General features: G+C 44.7%; 1 protein-coding gene across 3 annotated transcripts in view; it reads left to right on the forward strand.

Annotated features, from left to right (window-relative positions):
• The first annotated feature begins 2,688 nt into the window (after positions 1-2,688).
• CNTLN (centlein) overlaps positions 2,689-21,494 on the forward strand; it is a 1,032,335-nt gene continuing 1,013,529 nt past the window's right edge. The window contains exons 1-2 of one of the 3 annotated variants that reach the window (XM_029608687.1): positions 2,689-2,895; positions 8,208-8,311. In XM_029608687.1, coding sequence (XP_029464547.1) covers positions 8,228-8,311 — 84 coding nt within the window. In that variant the 5' untranslated portion in view covers positions 2,689-2,895; positions 8,208-8,227. The other 2 variants (XM_029608696.1, XM_029608677.1) reach the window with 2 other exon arrangements.

The raw sequence follows: 21,494 nt of genomic DNA on the forward strand, positions 1-21,494 counted from the left end.
TTTTGTTTGATTACTGGGCTTCCAGAGACTCATAACAACTTAACCAATCTGCTGTCTGCACAGTTATTCTTGGTGTCTTTTCACAGTGAGTGTTGAACTGTTCATCATTCTAATAAATGTTATTTGGTATACAAGAACTCAGTTCTCTGATACTTGAAGATGGGAAAAATAAGGTTTAACTGACTATCTAGGTCCTCAAGCTAAAGATCGAGGGCTGAAAACAGTACACTGGGGGTGGGGCAACACAAAAGAATCTTATAAGGAAAGGGGATATAGAGAAGAACCTGGGGGATTGGGGAAGGGAGAGATGGAGAAGAACTTAAGGGAAAGGAGGAGAGGGAGAAATGCAAAGGCCAAGAAAGATGTAGCAGACCCTGGTGGGTACAGGAGATGAAGAGGAACTTTGCTCGGTGGGCTGGGGGGGGGGGGGGATGTGGGTGAGAAAGGTGGAAGAGATGGTAAAGAATATAAGAAAATGGAGTAATACATTTATTGGAGATGGGAGATGGAGAGGTATCTGAAGGAGAAAAGGGGAAGATAGTGAACCTGGGTAAGAGAGATAGCTAGAAATTAGATGAAGAAGAATCTGTTGGGGGGATAACCTGGAAAGAGTAGAATGGAGGGGACGAAAGAGCAGAAGGGAAAATGAGAGTATTATTTATTTATGAGCTTTTCTTTACCGACCTTCATAAGGCACATCATGGTGGTTTACAATGAACTGAAAGGAGGAAAATTACAATAAACAAGGGAGGGGAGACTGGGCAGGCAAGAAGAGGGAAGGAGAAGGAGATGAGGTGGAAATAAAGGAAGGAGTTGGAAATCAATAATAAACTGGGTACAAAGGAACTGCGTACCAGATAGAAGTGAATGCAATAGGAACTATATACATCTTATATATCACTATGTACATCTGTAGACATCTTATCCGTCAAGGCTGCTATCAATTGCATAAATATGTAGGAAGTAAAAGGTGGAAATGAGGGAAGGTAGTTGGGGAGGAGTAAGAAGAAAGGAGTAGGATGTTGCTGCACCATGCCATCTACACCTCTCTTTTTAAATCCTAGATCTGCCCATGTGTGTTATATACGAAATTCAGTCAAATTTATTTTCCATGTGTGGCCAGATTGAAAAGCAGGACTACTGTGCATCCTGCTTAAACTGAACATAAACAATGAAACCCCCCCCCCAATTAAAAAAAACCAGGACTGTCATGAATAAAGCAGGACACCTAGTCATCCTTTACAGCAGGCCACTCAGAAGTAGATTTTGTTCTAATTAGTTTTTGGGTGTATTAATAAAATTTACAAAAATGTGAAACTAAAATGCAGAATTTAAATGGGAATGAAAGAAGGTAGTGTTCCTTAAGCAATGATGGGTTGACTGTTTCTCCTAGTGTTGAATATTAGGCCTGTAGGTTTTTCATTACTCAGTGGCCTTGGATCCCCATCTAGGGGGCAAATTTCAAATAGCTTGTGTAAAGTACACAGATGCTTTTAGTATGCATATGCTAATTTTCAAAGATAAACCATGAGGATGTTAAACAGAGACGTGTACTTTGCATGATTTTTTTGAACGGTTGGCCGAGGGTGGAAAATGTCATGTATGTACCAACCTAAACCCGCATCTGGGATCACCTCCTTGCAGCTCAGCTAAAAGTATGCTTGCTCTGGAAGATTGTGCATGCTTTTAAATGGGCAGAATAGGGAGTTTTCAGACAGGTGAATTTACCCAGGCAAATAACTTTGAAATTGTCTTCCTACTGTTTAGGAACTCCTATTGCATGGACAAATTTTATGTTTGGAAGTTGTGGAATACAAGCATTTTAAATAACTTTCAGCTCCTTTTAGGTAAGCCACAGATGGCCAACTCTGGTCAATGAGGGACATATATGGTTCCAATTTAGTTAAAGCTGACCACAAAAGCTGTCATATACGATGACTAATAATAGCTGTTTTACTGTCTTCTGAAAAAGTCACTAACTTTCAGCTGGTATTTTATATATTGTCTTTCCTTGGCTCCTTCCCTCCCTCGGCTCCGCCCCCACCCTCCTGTGCGCAGTCTCAGTACCTTCAAGTGGGTGACTGTTCGTCATCTGTTGCCCCCTCCCCGGACATCTCCCTGCCATCATCCTTTTAACTTTCTGCATCTCGGTTCTTTTTATTTCTGCTGGTACAGTTGTACCAGTGCAACTGCACGAGTCAACCCTTTGCGCATTATTCGTCTTTAGTCCAGAAAGCTGTTATTAAGAGTTCATTTTAAGATTATCTGATCAAAGACGGAGTTTCCAGAGACTGAAGAGAATAAAGGAAATTAAAAAACTGGCAGCCTCATGTTCTTAACCCCAAAGTGAACAGGGCCAGTCCTGGACCCTGACGTCCCGGAGCTATGTGATTACCTTCCCAGAGATCGTTAAAGATCACAAAAAAACCCCGCCTTCCTCTTCATACCCCTTGACTAGTGTTTGTTACGTCAAACAACAACCTGTGGCGCTACGCGGGCACTAGAGCGGGAACGAATGCGCCTTCATTGCAGGCTATCAGCTTTCAAACGGCCAACTTCAAATCCACGCATGCGCATGCATATACCCCCCCCCTCCCCATGTTGTGTAGAAACACACTGACCAGTATGTCAACCTAAATCATCTCTCCCACACACACTCCATAGAAACCATCGCCTATCATTCCGTACAAGCGCGCGACCAACCCTCATCTCTCTCCGCTGCTAAATAGGAAGTAGCCAACGAGGAGCCACATCTCCTTCCTTCCTTCCCTCGGCTCCGCCCCCACCCTCCTGTGCGCAGTCTCAGTACACGTTGGCGGCTACGTCCAATGAGCAGCGTCTGCTTGCGTATGGCGTTCGTTTTGAAGTGAGTCCGGTACCTCGCCGCTCGCAACGGTAAAAGGAAAACGGTGGGATGGATGAAGGGAGTGAGAGGTTCTGTGTGCTCGGCTCGGAGCTGTTGGGGAGGGGAGGTGTCTCTGGGACACCCATGTGAAGGGACCCCCCCCCCCATCCCCCAAGAGTTGTAAAGGATCTGTGCTGCTGTTTTCGGCGGCCACCGTTTAGGGACTGCTTAAAGGAAGTAAGTCTTTAGGACATTACCTCTTATCTTCTGTGAGCCCAGTTTCTCTCTTCGCTCCCCCCCCCCCCCTCCAACTGACAAAATAGCTTCCTAGTTCTCGGATTCCTCTTGAGTAGCTTCAGTTGGTGATGACACGGTCATTTGGTTGTTAAAGTGCTCTTAGAGAGCTTCGAGAGGGTGAGCTAGCGGTTTGCTCGTTTTCAGTTTCAGATTATATAGGTCCTGTTTACTTAACTTTTTCCCCATAGACACAAAATGGGAGAAAACTTTTAATAGCCCCGTAGTAAGAAAATGAGCTAGGTGTTTCTAGTCCTTCACTTGTGCCTTCACCACAAATCATGTCAATGACAATCCTGGTTACATGGATGTTGCACTGCGTGTTCCTGCTCCCTTGCTCGTTTCTTCCATTCAACCCCCCTCCCCCCAATCTGTCAACTGTGCTCAGCAGTGTTAGGAATCTTACTATCAATTAATCTTGTGCCAGGCACAAATGTGAATATTAAGCAGGTCCGATATTAGCAGGGTGCTGGACTCAGGAGCAATGAACCACAATGGGTCCTTGGAATGTTGAAATTACAGTGTAGGGAGTGGGGCCCTTGCCACTGTCTGTCCACCTTTGCCCTTAGGATGGCCCTGATGTTAAGGAGGCTACTCTTCTATTTCAAGCTAGTAATATGTGGCTTGAGCTGTTGAAAAACATATGAAAACAAAGGATGACTGCTCTCATCTCAAATTATATGATAAAAATGCTAAATTAAAACATGCAAGAAAATGATATGGGGCCGGATTTTAAAAGGGTTACGCGCATGAGGTACGCGTGTAACCCTTTTAAAACGCCCCTGCACACACCGAGCCTATTTTGCATAGGCTCGGCGGTGCGCACAAGCCCTGGGACGCGGGTAAATCCTGTGGCTTCGCAAGGGGGGCATGTTGGGGGCGTGTCGGCTGGGCAGTGTGAATTTCGGGGCGTTCTGGGGGGTGTGTTGGGGGTGTGGTGCCAGCCTGAGGGTGTGGTCAAGGCCTCTGGACCAGCCCCCAGGTCGGGTGATGGCACGCCAGCAGCCCGCTGGCGCGCACAGAGTTACACCAGCCTCTATCAGGTGTAACTTTCCCAACAAAGGTAGGGGGAAGGTCTAGATAGGGCCGGGGGGTTAGGTAGGGGAAGGGAGGGGAAGCTGCGGGGGGGAGGGGGGTGGTGGAGGGAATGAGCGGCGAGGGCTTGGCGCGAGCAAGTTGCACAAATGTGCACCCCCTTGCGCGCACCGACCCCGGCGTATGTTTGTTCGTGCGTGCGTAGATTTATAAAATCTACCCCATGGTATATTAAATTGCAGAGGTAAACATAAGTAGGGAGCCGAGCAGACCTCTTTGCCTTGGTGCCCATTGGTCTGCAAGCTCTTCTATGAAACGAGTGCATACCGTGTAGTAGTGCTCCATTTAATGGGAGTGCATTGTTGTGCTAAACACAGGCTATTGTTTATTTTATTTATTTGTTGAGTTTTATATACCGTCATTCGGTGCAGCCATCACAACGGTTTACAAGATTCAAACAGAATACAGATAATTAAACATTGCTGATCATTGCAAAAATAACAGTGGGAGGGATGACTGGATTGGGGGGAAGGGAAGAAATGGAAAGAAAGGGAAAGGAGGATAGTAACTATTGAAATTTATTCATCTTAGAGGCAGTCTCTTTGTGTTGTTTCTTATAAATTCATAGTGGTATGACAATGGTTGATGCTGGTTGCTGTTTCTTTCTTGCATGGGTTTGGTTGGTGGTACTGATTGTTGTTAGATCATTGATTTAACTGATTGTCATTGTAGACTTTGTGGAAAAGCAATGTTTTTAGATCTTTCTTGAATGTTTGATGTTGGTTTGTGTTCTCAAATCAGGTAGTAGGGAGTTCCATATTTTCGGGCAGGCGATGGAGAATGCTCTATCTCTTGTGGTTGATAGGTGAGCATCTCTGATGGGAGGAATTGTTAGACTAAATGTGTTTGATCGCAGGATCCTTTGGGCCTTTTGTGGAGTGATTTTTAAACCTGTTTGTTTTTGATGATTGGTGTGTACTAATTTATGTATGATGGTCATGGTCTTATGTTCAATTCGGTATTTAATAGGAAGCCAGTGTAGTGAAGTTAGTATGAGGGTGATGTGATCGTTTGTTTTTTTTCCAGTTAGGATTCTGGCTGCTGAGTTCTGTAGAATCTGAAGAGGTTTGATGTTGTATGGAAGGCCAATCAGTAGGGAATTGCAGTAGTCTATGGTTGAGAAAATTAGTAGTTGCAGTACAGTTCTGAAGTCGTACGAGTTTAGGAAAGATTTTATATGTATTAGGATTAGAAGTTTGTGATATCCTTCTTTGATTTTGGTTGTTATGTGGTTTTTGTAGGATAGGTTTTTGTCAATGATTACTCCAAGGTTTCTGGTGTGAGTGACAGGGGATATTGGGTTCATTTGATTGTTAGCTGTGAGTTGGGGTGGTGGTGTTGGATTGGGTTTTCTGTGCATGATGATTATTTTGGTTTTGTCAATGTTGATTATGAGTTTTAATTTTGTTAGGAGTTATTTGAGTCAAGTAGAATAGATGTTTCTTTGTATGTTTCATAAATGGAGTTTTTGATGGGAATTAGAAGTTGTATGTCATCTGCGTAGAGGAAGTGGGTGATTTGATGATCATTTAGTAGCTGGCAAATGGGTAAAAGGTATATGTTGAACAGAGTGGCAGATAACGCTGAGCCTTGTAGAACTCCAGTATTGAGGTTAATTTTCTTAGAGATGTTGTTGATTGATACTTGGTAGCTTCTGTTGGAAAGATAGGATGAGAACCATTGTAGGGTAGTGTCAGCTATACCAATTTCTGTCAATCGTTCTAGGATTATTAGGTTTACTGTATCAAATGCTGCGGAGAGGTCGAGGAGTATGAGTAGGTATTGTTTTCCATTGTCGAATCCTCTTAGTATAGTGTCGTTTAATGATAGAAGGAGAGTCTCAGTGCTGAGGTTCTTTCTGAATCCATATTGGGTTGGGGATAGGATGTTTGTTTCAAGGTATTCATCAAATTGGGAGTGAACAACTTTTTTGATGATCTTGGCTATGAAGGGTAGGTTAGAAATTGGGTGGTAGTTTGTTAGGTTTTTTTGGGTCGAGGTTATTCTTTTTTAGTATAGTTTTGATTATTGCTGATTTGAGGCAATTGGGGTAGCTTCCTTCAGTAAGAGATAGGTTGACGATCTTGGTGATTGTTTTTGTTATAGTAGGTTCAATTGCCTTGAGGCTTGTTATGTGGATGCTGTCCAGAGGGTGGTTGGCGGGATTCATTTTCTTGATTGATTGGATCTCGATGGTGGAGGTGGTGTCGAAATGTGTCCATTTTGACTTTGTTTGTTTGGGAAGTATCCAGCCATTGTCTGCCTCCTTGGTGAGGTAGGATACTGCCTTTTATTTTAATAATATTGCTATAAACATGCACAATTACATGAATGGGCCAGATTTTTGAAGTGACATCTTTTTTAAATCTGTCCCTGTTTGTTTAAATCTGTTTATTGAGTTAACATTGAAAAGTTACATGAACAAGTTGTCCATCAATACAATCCAGGCATAATACAACAGCTGGTAAACAAAGCATCACAGTATTCCTCTTAGTAAATTCTATCAAGAGGTATTTACCAGAAGTTGGTCCTGTTTTATAATCTGGGATTTTCTTTTAATGGTGTACTGCAGTAGTGAAACCAGTGTTACTGAATGCTGAAAATTCCTGCAACGAGATCACTTCAGCTGCACATATGAAGCTGCTTTTCTGTATTGAAGTTAGAAGTCCAGTTATCACTGTGGCATCAGTTACTAAGCAGAGCTAAACTTTGTGGAAACAGTTTTGCTTGCTGAAATTGGAAATAGTGGGGCAGATTTTCAAAGGATTACGCGCGCCGGGCCTATTTTCAAAAAGGCCCGGCGGTGCGTGTAAGTCCCCGGGCTTGAAAAAATGGGCGGGGCCGGGGGCCAGAGGCCTCTGGGCTGGAGGATCGCGCGCCGGCAGTTGGCCGGCGTGCGCAAGTTACACCTGCCTCTGTTTTTTTCGGGCTGGGGGGTGGGACAGGTAGGAGAAGGGAGGGGAAGGTGGTGGTGGGGGGGACGACAGGGAAAGCTAGCTGGTCTCCCCGAGGGCTCAGTGTGCACAAGGTGCACTAGTGTGCACTCCATTGTGCGCGCCGACCCCTGATTTTATAACATGCGAGCAGCTGCGCGTGCATGTTATAAAATCGCGCACACAAATGTACGCCAAGCGAGTACCTTTTAAAATCTGCCCCAGTGTGTGTTATTTGTGGTATCGTGCATATCTGTTGCAAAGTTTATATTCTTTGTGAATAGTAAATTTCATATAGTTTTCTGTGAACAATTTCTTAAAATAAATAGCTAATGAGCTGCTGTGATGCCAAATCTCATTAACTCATTACTGTGTACATAAACTATGCATGAAATTGACTTTGTGAACAAAGATTTTTAAAAAGTAACTAAACCTTAATGAGGCGTCTCTTTTTGAGAAGTTTCCCATTACTAAACTTAGCATGTTTTTTATACAGGGCTCATGTGCATGTGTAGAAAAATAGCATGTATATAATGCAGGTAGCGAGCACAAAAAACATGCAATTTAATAATTAAGCCTGCATGTGAGAAGAAAGTAAAGACTGATTTTTGAAGCAGTTTTCTAACTTGGTCTCCCATGATATGTGATTCCAAGGTTCATGTACAATAAGTTATAACAGCAGTGCAAATAGTATCATAATGACTGCAGATAAAGACCACTTGGCCCATCCAGTCTGCTTTGTTACTCCGGTCCACACTGCTAAGGATATAACTCAACTGTAGAAACTGGATCTGCTTGTAGGATATTGTTCCATATTCACATCAGTATGTCTGCTTTCTTTTTGGTTCTCTACCATCCTGAGTAGATGAGCATACAAATGTATTGAAGTTCAGAGGGAAATGTCAAAGGGGTGTTGCGACCCTTGTTCTGATGGATGTAAATTGAGTTTTACAAGATTGGTCACTAAATAGACTTTGAATATGTTTCTATGCCCTACTGTTACTGCCTTTTTATAAATACTATGTCAAATGTGTTTTCAGGGCATTATTTGTTGCAAAAGATGGCTGCCAAGCAAGATGATAAGGCACATATACTATTGGAGGAAGAAGTCAGTAACTTAAAAGAAGAACTTGCACAGTGTCAGGTATGTGAAAGGCTTTGGAACTTTTATGCAGAGCCATTGCCAGGTCATTAGGCACCTATGGCCAAGTGAAAAAGTGTGCCCTCACCCTGAAAACAGCATAAAATACCACAAGCAGGGAGACTCTGTTACATGTAGAGGGCTTTGATTTTTATTTTCATCCAGCAGTTTCCTCTTGCTCCTTTGGGCTTCCAGCTCAATTGGATCCAGTTTGGGAATCTTGGAGCCATCATGAGTTTTTATTCAAAAACTGAACTGGAAAACCCAAGAAGCCAGACTCTGCATGCCATGCAACACCAGACAAATAAACGCATTTCCTCCTGTAATGTGCAAAATAAGATATCATGAGCCACACATTCCCAAAGCTGACACATTCCATTCACTAAACTGAATATAAAATGCCTTTTTTTTTTTCTACCCTGGCTATCTGGGCATTTTTATTTTTCTAATCACTTTGGTCCTCATCTCTTTATACTGCTTTCCTCTTGTTGATTTCTTAACCCTTTACAGGGTTTCCTGTTCATTTTCCGTTTCATCTTCTCCTCCTGTCTTCTTCAGTTCCTTCCCTACATCTTTGTCTAATATTGATCTTTCCCTTTTCTTCTTTTTTCTTCGTTCTCTTTATCTCTGCCTCTATCCACTCACCTGCATTTCATCCCCCTTCTCTCCCTCAGGTTTTCTGTGCCAGTCCTACGCCTCGCCAACTCCCTTCTTTCAGTCCTCCATCCCCCCCTTCATTTAGTTGCTCTTTTTACCATCTCCAGCTCTGTGGCCCTTTTGTCTTTCCCCTCAACAGCTGCATCCTTTCTCTTGAAAACCCCTTACCCCCAAATCCTCTATCTCCCTCTCTCATCTTTTTTAGTCATATTGCAGCCAATCATAACTTACACCCTTCCCTAGAGCCAGTGTATGGGTATAAGGCACTCTAGGTGAAGCTTAAGACTTGCATCCCCCTTCTCCTAGGTCATGCCCTCCCCACACACAATTACAAATTATGGATATATAACAGATTTTACATGAAAAAGAACTTTTGGGGGTAAAATTATCACTTATAACATATATATTATATTTACATACACTACTGTGGTGCCAACCAGAAAACCCTTCAAATAAAGTTAAAGACACTTGGAACCCATATGATATTAGGCCTATGGTAACACGTTTTAGGTGTGGGCTTGGCCTTGGGAAAGCCATGAGTAAACTGAATTACAATTACGTTATAGTAAATCATCAATTTCAAAACAACACTAACTGCCAGCACTCAAACACTAACAATCCGACCTATGAAAAGGCAACACTCCAAATATTACACCAGGTTCTAAAACACGAATACACCTCCTTTTAGGATAACAAAACAAGCCAGTCTGCTATAAATCCCTATACAGAAATACCTCACCTTGTTCATACATGTACAACACAGACCCTCACTGAATACAGAATAGAGAGACCATAAAGTATAAATAAAAGCAAGCAGAGAGAAACTGAACTGGAAATTGCAACAAGCCAGACACTATGCAGTGCAATAAAGGAAAAACAGAAACATCACCGGTCCTCATAAAACATCAAAGAAAATGAATAAATATAAACTATTAGTCATAATAGTAAAACCATAGTAAAAAGGAATATTTCAAAACTGCTGACAAATAGAGAATCTTCCAATAATTAAAAACTCATATAAAACTTTTCCAAATGGCAATAACAATTTTCAAAACAGCAAGTATATCAAATAACATCCTATAATTAAAACTAATAAGAATTTCAAAATATTTTGTTTCCACACCTGTGAATGTTTGATTTCCAGATGCCCTGAGATTGTCGCAGATTAGCAGGGAAATGGGGAGGGGATTGTTGCACACACTTTCTCCTCTCACATGCTGAATCACATCCACACGCAAATGCTTGTTCTCACTCTCATATTCTCATTCATACACACACAGACATACAAACATGCTCATGCGATTTCTCACTATCTTTTATGCTCAATAGCACACACTCGCTTGCTCTCACTTGCTCATACACCCACACGCATTTGCTAGTTTGCTGTCTCTCATGTACACACAGCAATGCACAATCATACATGGGCACGTGCTCTCTTTCTCTCCAGGAGCTGTGCTCCTGATTGGAAGGGATGAGGGTGTAGCAGACCAATGCTTGCTTTTTCCGTACCCAGGGCTTTGTTCTTCCTAGTGTGGGGTGGATGGCTGGAGGAGGCCAACGCTGAAATGCAGTTTGTGCTCCTCTTGACTTCCAGAGTAGAAGGCTGATGTTGCATTCTGCAGCAGGTCACGCTTCTAACTGCCAGCGTGGACTGGGAGGACCAATGCTGCTACTTTTGTAATCGCAGGCTGCTTTGTTCTTAACTGCAGGCATAAGAACATGCCATACTGGGTCAGACCAAGGGTTCATCAAGCCCAGCATCCTTTTTCCAACAGTGGCCAATCCAGGTCATAAGAACCTCGCAAGTGCCCAAAAACTAAGCCTATCCTATGCTACTGATTCTAGTAATAGCAGTGGCTATTTTGTAAGTCATCTTAATTAATAGCAGGTAATGGACTTCTCCAAGAACTTATCCAAGCCTTTTTTAAACCCAGCTACACTAACTGCACTAACCACATCCTCTGGCAACAAATTCCAGAGTTTGTGCGTTGAGTGAAAAATAACTTTTCTCCGATTAGTTTTAAATGTGCCACATGCTAACTTCATGGAGTGCCCCCTAGTCCTTCTATTATCTGAAAGAGTAAATAACTGTTTCACATTTACCGGTTCTAGACCTCTCATGATTTTAAAGACTTCTATCATATCCCCCCTCAGCCGTCTCTTCTCCAAGCTGAACAGTCCTAACCTCTTTAGTCTTTCCTCATAGGGGAGCTGTTCCATCCCTTTATCATTTTGGTCGCCCTTCTCTGTACCTTCTCCATCGCAACTATATCTTTTTTGAGATGTGGTGACCAGAATTGTACAGAGTATTCAAGGTGCGGTCTCACCATGGAGCGATACAGAGGCATTATGACATTTTCCGTTTTATTCACCATTCCCTTTCTAATAATTCCCAACATTCTGTTTGCTTTTTTGACTGCCGCAGCACACTGAACCGACGATTTCAATGTGTTATCCACTATGATGCCTAGATCTCTTTCTTGGGTGTTGCTCCTAATATTGAACATAACATCGTGTAACTATAGCATCGTGTAACTGTTTTTCCCTATATGCATCACCTTGCACTTATCCACATTAAATTTCATCTGCCATTTGGATGCCCAATTTTCCAGTCTCACAAGGTCTTCCTGCAATTTATCACAATCCGCTTGGGATTTAACTACTCTGAATAATTTTGTATCATCTGCAAATTTGATTACCTCACTTGTCATATTCCTTTCCAGATCATTTATAAATATATTGAAAAGTACGGGTCCCAATACAGATCCCTGAGGCACTCCACTGCCCACTCCCTTCCACTGAGAAAATTGACCATTTAATCCTGCTCTCTGTTTCCTATCTTTTAGCCAGTTTGTAATCCACAAAAGGACATTGCCACCTATCCCATTACTTTTTACTTTTCCTAGAAGCCTCTCATGAGGAACTTTGTCAAACGCCTTCTGAAAATCCAAGTACACTACATCTACCGGTTCACCTTTATCCACATGTTTATTAACTCCTTCAAAAAAGTGAAGATTTGTGAGGCAAGACTTGCCTTGGGTAAAGCCATGCTGACTTTGTTCCATTAAACCATGTCTTTCTATATATTCTGTGATTTTGATGTTTAGAACACTTTCCACTATTTTTCCTGGCACTGAAATCAGGCTAATTGGTCTAAAGTTTCCTGGATCGCCCCTGGAGCCCTTTTTAAATATTGGAGTTACATTAGCTACCCTCCAGTCTTCAGGTACAATGGATGACTTTAATGATAGGTTAGAAATTTTTACTAATAGATCTGAAATTTCATTTTTGAGTAACTTCAGAACCCTGGGGCAGAATAGGACTGCTGCCCCAAATGACAGTCCTGAGGGTATGCAGGACACCAGGAGCAGGCGCAGCAGCTCTTCTCCCCTTAGGCAGCTCAGCTGTTAAGACCCCAAATTTGTATCTGGTGAGAGAGATGGCACCCTTGCTGAATATTGACATAGGCTAGCTATGGCTCTGCTTTTATGTGTTGCCATGCTCTCACTGTCTCCTGTGTGCTTTGAGTGTTTAGTCTGTCCTCACCCTAACGAAGAAAATAATACGTTGTTAGAATTTTTACTGTAGGAGTACAATGGAAGGACATCCACCTTGCCGAGTACTTACTAATACTGTATGTTGTTTTTTTTTTGCTGGAAGCTTTGTTTGAAGATGGGTAGGGGCAATTTGTGAGATTTTTTTCTTCTCTTCTCTAGCACAAAGTAGAGGAACATCTTCCTTTTTTTACCTCAGGTTAGTGTAAGCAGGCCATAGAGATATTGCATGTCACATTATTTCTTGGAGAAGAAGGAACTAATTCTTTGGGATTTCCTTTCTGTCCCTGTACATTGCATTTTACTCTTTTGGATCCTCATCAGCTGCCCATGAGTGATGTAGCATCAATTGTTGTTGCCTTTGCAATGAATAGATTGTCTATGATGTTCTGAAAATCTGAAGCCCTGTTTTCAAGGCAGAAAAATGGAGCAGGTGTTCTTAAAAAGTAAGTATCTATCACAAGCATACACTAGCGGAATAAACATTAGTGGAATTTTGATCCAGGATCTTCCTAGCAGCAACATACAGTATTGCCACTGAGCCATCTGGCTGGCCTACACTAATGTTTATAATGGTGCTTTCCCTGTAAGGACCCCGATCAGTCCAGACCATGGGTTAAGCCCCCGTTCCAGCAGGTGGAGACAGACCAGAGTTCTAAGGGCAGTCCATATAAGGACGGAACCCACCCTGGAACCCTCAGTATTTGTCTGTCTCCAGCAGGTGGAACAGCTCACCCTTTTGGTTCCCTGTTTAGCTTGCCCTCTGTGTTTCTTTCCTTTCCTTTCTCTGGGGCAAGCTCACGCAAGTACTCTTTAATTTACTTCTTCTTTAAAAAAAAAAAAAAAAAAAAGGATTTTTTTTCTCTGACTGACTGTGTCAGGGCAGACAGTTCTGTCTCCTTCTCTCTTGGGGTTCCTAGGGGGGCTTTGCCCCTTGATTTCTGTCAGCCTAGGTTCCCTTCCCGGTGACCTAGTGTGGGTGAATACTGGTGGTGCCAGTCCCTCTCCCCACGTTTGTATCTGATGCCGTGCCTCGAGATGCCCATGCCCTGGTGGAGCTTCAGGGAGGATTATCATACCCCTGCCTCTGTGAATACAGTGAATTATTTATGTGAATAAAACTGTTTTTGTTTTTCCAATCTTTCACAGAATATATTTAAAAAATAAATAAATAAAAAGGCAGCAGCTCCTCAGGGGCTCCCTGCTCAGCTGTTTTCAATTAGCTTTGCAGCCGCTTTCCTGCTCCATGCCGCGGCCACCTTTTTGTTTAGCTTGTGGAGCGTCGGCCTCCCGACTCTCCCGTGATGGGGTATGCTCCAGGTGTATTTCGGGGGGTGAAGGCTCCTCTTCTGAACCGCCAAATTTTAGACCTCTGGGAAGGGCTCCCCGACGTGTTTCTAAGCTGTTCCTGTCCCGGGAATGTGCGTCAGCGGTGGCCATTTTGGGTGTTTCTGATGAAACACTTCCTGCTTCTCCGGGGGCTGGGGATCCGATTTGTTTTCCCCCCTGATTTGAGCCCGGTTCGCTCTCGGGGGGGGGGGGGGGTGTGTGTGTGTGGCTAGGACCCCCCCCCCCTCACCTCCCCCACCCCCCATGAAACATTCGGCCTTTTTCCTCGGATTTTGTCCTTTTAATGTATGAATCTTACTTGGCCAGCTTACAGAGGGAGGTAGACCCCCCCAATTGTTCCCCTTCCTCCGAAACATGCTCTTTTTCCTATGCCGTCCCCTGATGTGTGGTCCCGGGTGCCCCCCTCCCCCGGCGGACCAGCCCCCCAGCCTCCTTCAGACCCGCTTGATGTAGGGGATGACGATACCACGGCTCAAGCCCCCTCGCTAGAGGGCGACGATCCCCGTGTCCTGCGCTTATTTCAGCGGGAGGAACTGGAGCCTCTTATTCCCTCCGTTCTCCAGGAACTGGGAATTGAAGCCCCACCATATGATTCTGTGGCGGCAGCGATGACACCAAACGTGGACCCGGTCCTGGCGGGACTCAGGGTGTTACCGCGTACTTTCCCGTTTCATCCAATGCACTGTTTGCTTCTCCTCCAGGAATGGGAGTCCCCAGAGACGGTGCTTCGAGTTGGTAGGGCTATGGATAAGCTATACCCGCTCCCTGAGGACTGCCTGGACATGTTAAAGATTCCTAAGGTAGATTCTTCTGTCACTGCGGTGACGAAACGTACCACCATTCCTGTGGTGGGCGCTACAGCATTACAGGATGTGCAGGACCGTAAGCTTAAATTTTATTTGAAACGCGTCTTTGAAGTTTTGGCTCTCGGAGTCCGGCGACTATTTGCAGCAGTCTCATGCAGCGGGCAAGCCTTAGGTGGATGCAACAGTTACTCAGTACCCAGGACCTCCCGTCTGCAGAGGCTGAGCAAGGTGAACGCTTGGAGGGCGCTATAGCCTATGGTGCAAATGCCCTCTATGACTTGCTTCGTGTCCAGGCAAAGGCTATGGTTTCTGCGGTCTCGGCCAGACGTCTTCTCTGGCTACGTAATTGGTCTGATGATGCTTCTTCAAAAGCTCAGTTGGGCACTCTTCCTTTCAAGGGCAAGTTGCTTTTTGGTGAGAACCTGGAGCAGCTTATTAAATCCTTGGGTGAGAACAAGGTCCACATCCTGCCAGAGGACCATCCCAAACAGTCGAAGTCTTTCTTTCCGACTCGCACTCGCTTTAGGGGAAACCGCCGTTACGGCACCAGGGCTCGTGGCTCCTTCCCCAGGGTTGGTGTCTCCAGGTCCCAGTCTTGATGCCATTCCTTTCGCGGCCGTCGAGGCTTCCGGGATGGCCATCAGCAACACACGGCCACTAAGTCAGCTCCCCAATGAGATTCGGCCGGTCCATTCCTCCGAACGAAACTTAGGTGGGCGTCTTTCTCTGTTTCTCGAGGAGTGGGCCAAAATCACATCCGATCTGTGGGTCCTCGAGTGTGATAGAACACGGCTATGCGTTAGAGTTTGCCAGGGACCTGCCAGATCTATATATCGTGTCCCCTTGCGGCCGTTCCAAGCGACCTGCGGTCTGTCACACCCTGTTGAGACTTCAGGATTTGGGGGCGATCCTTCCGGTACCGGTGCAAGAACAGTGCACCGGCCAGTATTCAATGTACTTCATTGTTCCCAAAAAGGACGATTCCTTTTGCCCCCATCCTAGATCTCAAAAGGGTCAATCGGGCCCTAAGGTTCCCCCTTTCAAGATGGAAACTCTGTGCGTGGTGATTGCAGCGGCCCGTCCCAGCGAGTTCCTTGCCTCCCTCGATCTGACAGAGGCTTATTTTCACATCCCCATCCGTCGGGAACATCAAAGATTCCTTCGCTTTCAGATCCTAGACCAGCACTTCTAGTTCCGGGCCCTTCCCTTCAGTCTCGCCACCGCTCCCTGCACCTTCACCAAGATCATGGTAGTCGTTGCGGCAGCTCTCCGAGAAGGGATTTTAGTCCATTCTTATCTAGATGATTGGCTGGTAAGGGGCAAGTCCGCTGCCCTCTGCGCACACGCGATAAACAGAGTTTTAGCCCTACTCACATCTCTCGCCTGGATAATCAACTACTCCAAAAGCAATCTTCGGCCCTCACAAGAGCTGGAATTCCTTGGTGCTCTTTTCAACACTCGGGTTGGGAAAGTTTTTCTTTTGGACTCGTGGCCTCTCAACCTGATCAATCAGTTGAACACTTTTGTCTCTCTACCACTTCCCAAGGCGTGGGATTACCTGTAGGTTTTAGGGACCATGGCTTCCACGATCGATCTCGTCCCCTGGGTGTTTGCTCTTATGCGTCCTTTACAGAAAGCATTGTTATCCCGTTGGAAACCGATGTCCGAGCAGTACCAAGAGATTCTCCCTCTCTCCGACTCTACCATAGCCAATATACAATGGTGGTTCTCCCCGGCACATCTTCTCAAGGGGATGCCTCTTTTGACTCCCTCTTGGGTCATTGTGACGACAGATGCCAGCCTCTCCGGTTGGGGGGCTGTCTGCCAATCTCAAATGACTCAAGGTTTCTGGTCCCTCTCCCAATCTCGGTGGCACATCAATCGTCTAGAAGCCCGAGCGGTTCGCCTGGCTCTCAAATTTTTTCTTCCTCTGATTTGCCACAAAGCGGTCCGGGTGCTATCGGACAATTCCACCACGGTGGCTTACATAAATAGACAGGGGGGACTCGAAGTCGTCTAATGGCGCTAGAGGCCAGCAAGCTCTTTCTCTGGGCAGAGAGGCACTTGGATCGCCTGGTGGCCTCCCACATAGCGGGCAAGGAGAATATTCAAGCCGACTTCCTCAGTCGGCAACATCTCGATCCTGGCGAGTGGGAGTTGTCAGACGAAGCGATGGACCTAATCGTGCATAGGTGGGGTCCCCCTCACCTGGACCTCATGGCGACGCTATCCAACGCCAAGGCTGCCCGGTTCTTCAGCCGGTGGAGGGAGCATTGTTTGGAAGGGGTGGATGCGCTGGTTCTTCCCTAGCCTTCCGACGTTCTTCTCTACGTGTTTCCACCGTGGCCATTAGTGGGGAAGGTTCTACGGAGAATAGAACTCCATCGCGGTCTGGTCATTCTCGTGGCCCCCGAATGGCCCCAACGGTCGTGGTTCGCGGATCTGGTGAATCTCACTGTGGATGGACCTCTTCATCTCGGTCATCTGTCCCATCTTCTGCGGCAGGGTCCCGTATTTTTCGACCAAGCGGATCGCTTCTGTCTAGCGGCATGGCTTTTGAACGGAGACGTTTGAGATGAAGAGGATATAAGGATGAAGTTATTGCCACTCTCTCAGGTCTGGCAAACAGTCGACATCGCTTACCTATGTCCGGGTCTGGAAGGTTTTTGAAAACGTCTGCGAGGAGTTGGGTGTTTCGGCTCGTTCGCCTTCGGTTGCGGTTATTCTCACTTTTCTTCAGCGCGGTATCTCCAAGGGTCTTTTGGTTAGCTCCCTGCGAGTTCAGGTTTCGGCTCTTGGTTCCCTCCTGGGCTCTATCAAAGGTCGGGCAGTCTCCTCTCATCCGGATGTTGTACGTTTTTTCAGGGGCGCTAAGCACCTGAAAACGCCTGTCCGGTCTATTTGTCCTTCGTGGAGTTTAAACTTGGTCCTTCGAGCTCTTTGTTCGGTACCGTTCGTCGAGTCTCTCCATCGAGCCACTCTCAAAGACTTGACTCTCAAGACTGTCTTCTTGGTCACTATTTGCTCTGCCAGGAGGGTGTCTGAGCTTCAAGCTCTATCCTGTAGAGACCCTTTCTTGCGTTTTTTGGACTCGGGCGTCTCTCTCAAGACCGTACATTCTTTCTTACCTAAGGTTGTTTCGTCTTTTCATGTTAACCAGTCCATGGAATTTCCTGCTTTTTCGCCAGAGGATATCGCGACGTCTGGTAATTATGATCTTCATCTATCTTGAGGTCACTAATGATTTTCGGGTTTCCGATCATCTTTTTGTCCTGTGGAGTGGACCCAACAGGGGGAAGCAAGCTTCTAAGGCTACGATCGCTCGCTGGTTGAAGGAGGCAATTTCTTCGGACTCCATTTGCAAGGGCCGACTAGTTCTTGAAGGCCTAAAAGCTCATTCTTCATGTTCTCAAGCGACTTCTTGGGCGGAGTCTCAATCGGTGTCACCGCAAGAAATATGTAGGGCGGCTACATGGAAATCTCTTCATACTTTTGCTCGTCACTACCGACTCGATGTTCAGGCTCCAACCTTTGGTTCCTTTGGTCGGCAGGTGCTTCGAGCGGGACTGTCTGGGTCCCACCCTCTGTAGGGAAGCTTTGAGACATCCCATGGTCTGGACTGATCCGGGTACGTACAGGGAAAGGAAAATTAGTTCTTACCTGATAATTTTCGTTCCTGTAGTACCACGGATCAGTCCAGACACCCGCCCGTTCTTCTTCTGGCCACTCGAATTTTCTTCCTGTTATTTTCTGATTTTTTTCCTTCTTATAAGACTCTCTCTTTTTTGATCCCTGTATCATCTTCCTGGAATTTACTAATAGGCACCGGAAGCATTGTTACGATGATCGGGGATAGATATACAAGAGCGCTTAGTTAACCAGTTCATTCAATTGTTCTGTTACTTTGTTGGTTTAATTTAAATTACTAGTTATCCTGTTACTTGCTTGATCTTGTATTTTCTGCTTTGACAATGGTTATACTGAGGGTTCCAAGGTGGGTTCCGGGCTGCCCTTAGAACTTTGGTCTGTCTCCACCTGCTGGAACGGGGGCTTAACCCATGGTCTGGACTGATCCGTGGTACTACAGGAACGAAAATTATCAGGTAAGAACTAATTTTCCTTTGGCTCCTTGATGCTTTTTAATGTAACCTTCCCTTCACCAGGGTTAATCTGTGGTGTCTGTAGGGGTAGGAAAAACCTTTTGGCATCCCCTGTACAGAACTGCTTCCACTGGGGAAGAGCAAGAACTATAGGCTCAAGGGGAGTCTCGCACACAAAGGGTCCACACAATATTGTGTTCCAACTATGGAAAAAAGACATTTATTAAAAGCTTCTTAGAATCGCAGAACTTCATGTAGTTAGTTACTTCTCAGGTCAGTTGAATACAGTAAAAAAAAATTATGAATCTCCCTTTTCAAGTCTTCCCTAAAGTTTTTCTGCCCTTTTATCCCCAACGAAAATCTGCCCTTTTATCCCCAACGAAAATCTCTGTATCGTCACACTTTTAGGCTGGGGACTTCCCCAGAATAGGATGGTGTCCCTTTGTTCAGAGAGTCCATATTCCCCTAGCTGGTTCCCCAGACTGTACTGAAGGGAGCTCCCCTTGCTTCTCCAGCAAACAGAAAACTTCTGCTCTCAAAAATCTGCTGTCTTCACAGGCAGACTGCAAAAACTCCTTTCACAATTACATCAGCTACTGAACTGTTTAGATTCCTCCTTAGCTTCTCGTCTTTCTATCCTGTACCTTGAGGGAAGCACTTTTATAATCCTCCTAAGACCCATCCTTTTTTGGGGGAAGGTACTCACCATCACTGAACACTTGATATCTCCTAGAACCTCCTACCACTGGAAAATTCTACATTTTACTGACTGACAACTTTCTAGTGAACCTAGACAGGGGTCACCCACAAAATCTTTTGTTATTTCTCAAGAAAAAAAAAAAAGACTACTAATTTTTTGTTTCTGTTCGACACATCCTCATGCATATGTAACTGTTGGGTTGTAGAACCCGGATAACTATCCCCAAAGGCACACAAAAATAAAATACTGTATTTGCTGCAACTCTCCAGGATAGCAATTCACATCTGAGTTGTCTAGAGCTCCTTGTTTGAGGGAAGCTAAGCTTCAAGATCCTTTTGCTTTTAAACACCAACATATTCTTTAAGTCCTTTGTAAACATCACTGATGATCTCCACAATCTATAGCACCAGTAATCACACAAGCTGAGTGATTTCCAACTTAACTGTGATCAAATGGATGAAAAAATGTTCATTATAGCTCTTTGATGTTAACTTTAAATTGGCTTTACACATTGAAATTAATAAATGTGACCTTATTCTCTTGGTAAAAATCTTTAATAAAGCCAATTTCTTAGTAGTTTAAAGCTCTTTTCAATTACTCAGATGGGAAAAGTGTAAACCTTCTTTCAATTCTCACAAATTTATACCAGATTCTTCCCACTGTGAAATGTTAAAATTTAGTCCCAATTACTTATCAAAATGCAAGTCTCAATTCTCATATCTCTTTTGAAGTCATCAATACCCGAGATCTCCTTCTAGCAATACCAAGTGAAACACACTTGAGCCAATAGTGAAATCTTTCTTGAAAAGTTCCTTACTAGCTTCTTCTCTTTTGTAATTGATGGGAATCAATTCCTCTGGACGAGTAGCTTCTCCTCTAGGTTCTTATAGGAAAAAGTCACCTTCTCTAGATGTTGAGCCCCTGGTATCAAAAAGCACTCAGTCCCAAAATAACAGAATTAGAGAAATAACTTACTCAAATAGAGTAATCAAGTGAGAGAGAGGAAGGATGGAAAAGCTTCCTTCTCCAAACAAGTTGTCCTTGAAAAAATAGGGTTCAAACAGTTTCCACTCTACCCAGGTCATTGTGAAGAGAACCCTCCGAGTTCTTCCCCAGGCAAAATAATCAAAAGAGGACAGCAGGGCTGTCCTTCAGAAGGAAAACTCAGGAAGAAAATCTGAACTAATAATCCACGCCCTAAAATGGTGGCAGGGGTTTATAAAAGCTCAGGCACGCACACCATCTTTCTCCCACATGGGGGAGCACAGACCCCAACCTCTATTCATTAATCTCTCTGTCTCCTCCGTAATAACTTGGTTCTTACACATACATTTCTCAGTATTAATGACAGTACCCCAAAGATCAAGGAGAGAGATTCCAAGGGGCCCTCCTGGAATTTTTATGGCCAGCATAGAAATCTGCCTTGAATTGAAATTTAGAAAAAGTGCTTCCTGAACATACCCAGACCCCATGTAGCAGAGAACATAGTACACTGCCTCTTTAAGCCAACACACAAACCCTGTTAGCACATGGATCCTACGATTTACATTTGAACTATTACTCAACAGCGGAGCTCCCCATTCTTTCATTTGCTGCGGTAGCAATGGGCCTCTTTTCTTGGCAGGGTCCCCAGGTTTGAATTTGGACCTCCGCTAGGCTGAATCCCAGTTCTTTCTCTCTGGCCTTGGATCCTGCAAACCTTACGGAGGTACACGTCTTTGGGCATGCTCCTGTGCTGCTAACACTCCAGACCCTGCTCATCACTAGCTGCCCCCTGTTTGCCAACCTTCACAGTAGACTGCTTCAGCAACACTGGTGATGGTAGCAGCAACAACATCAAGAGGCTCCCACGCTGTGGACACTACTGCTCGGCTCCTCTTGACTTGGGTGTGCTCCCTAGCCATGCTCCCACACAACATTTGACAGCAGGGGAACCCTCAGTAGCTGTGAGCATCAGCTGCAGCAGTGGCTCCTCCTCCTGACTGGCTGCTGCGGTCAATTTCCTCTGCAGGGTCAACA

This window comes from Rhinatrema bivittatum, chromosome 1 (genome assembly GCF_901001135.1).
Source record: "Rhinatrema bivittatum chromosome 1, aRhiBiv1.1, whole genome shotgun sequence".
NCBI lineage: Eukaryota > Metazoa > Chordata > Amphibia > Gymnophiona > Rhinatrematidae > Rhinatrema > Rhinatrema bivittatum.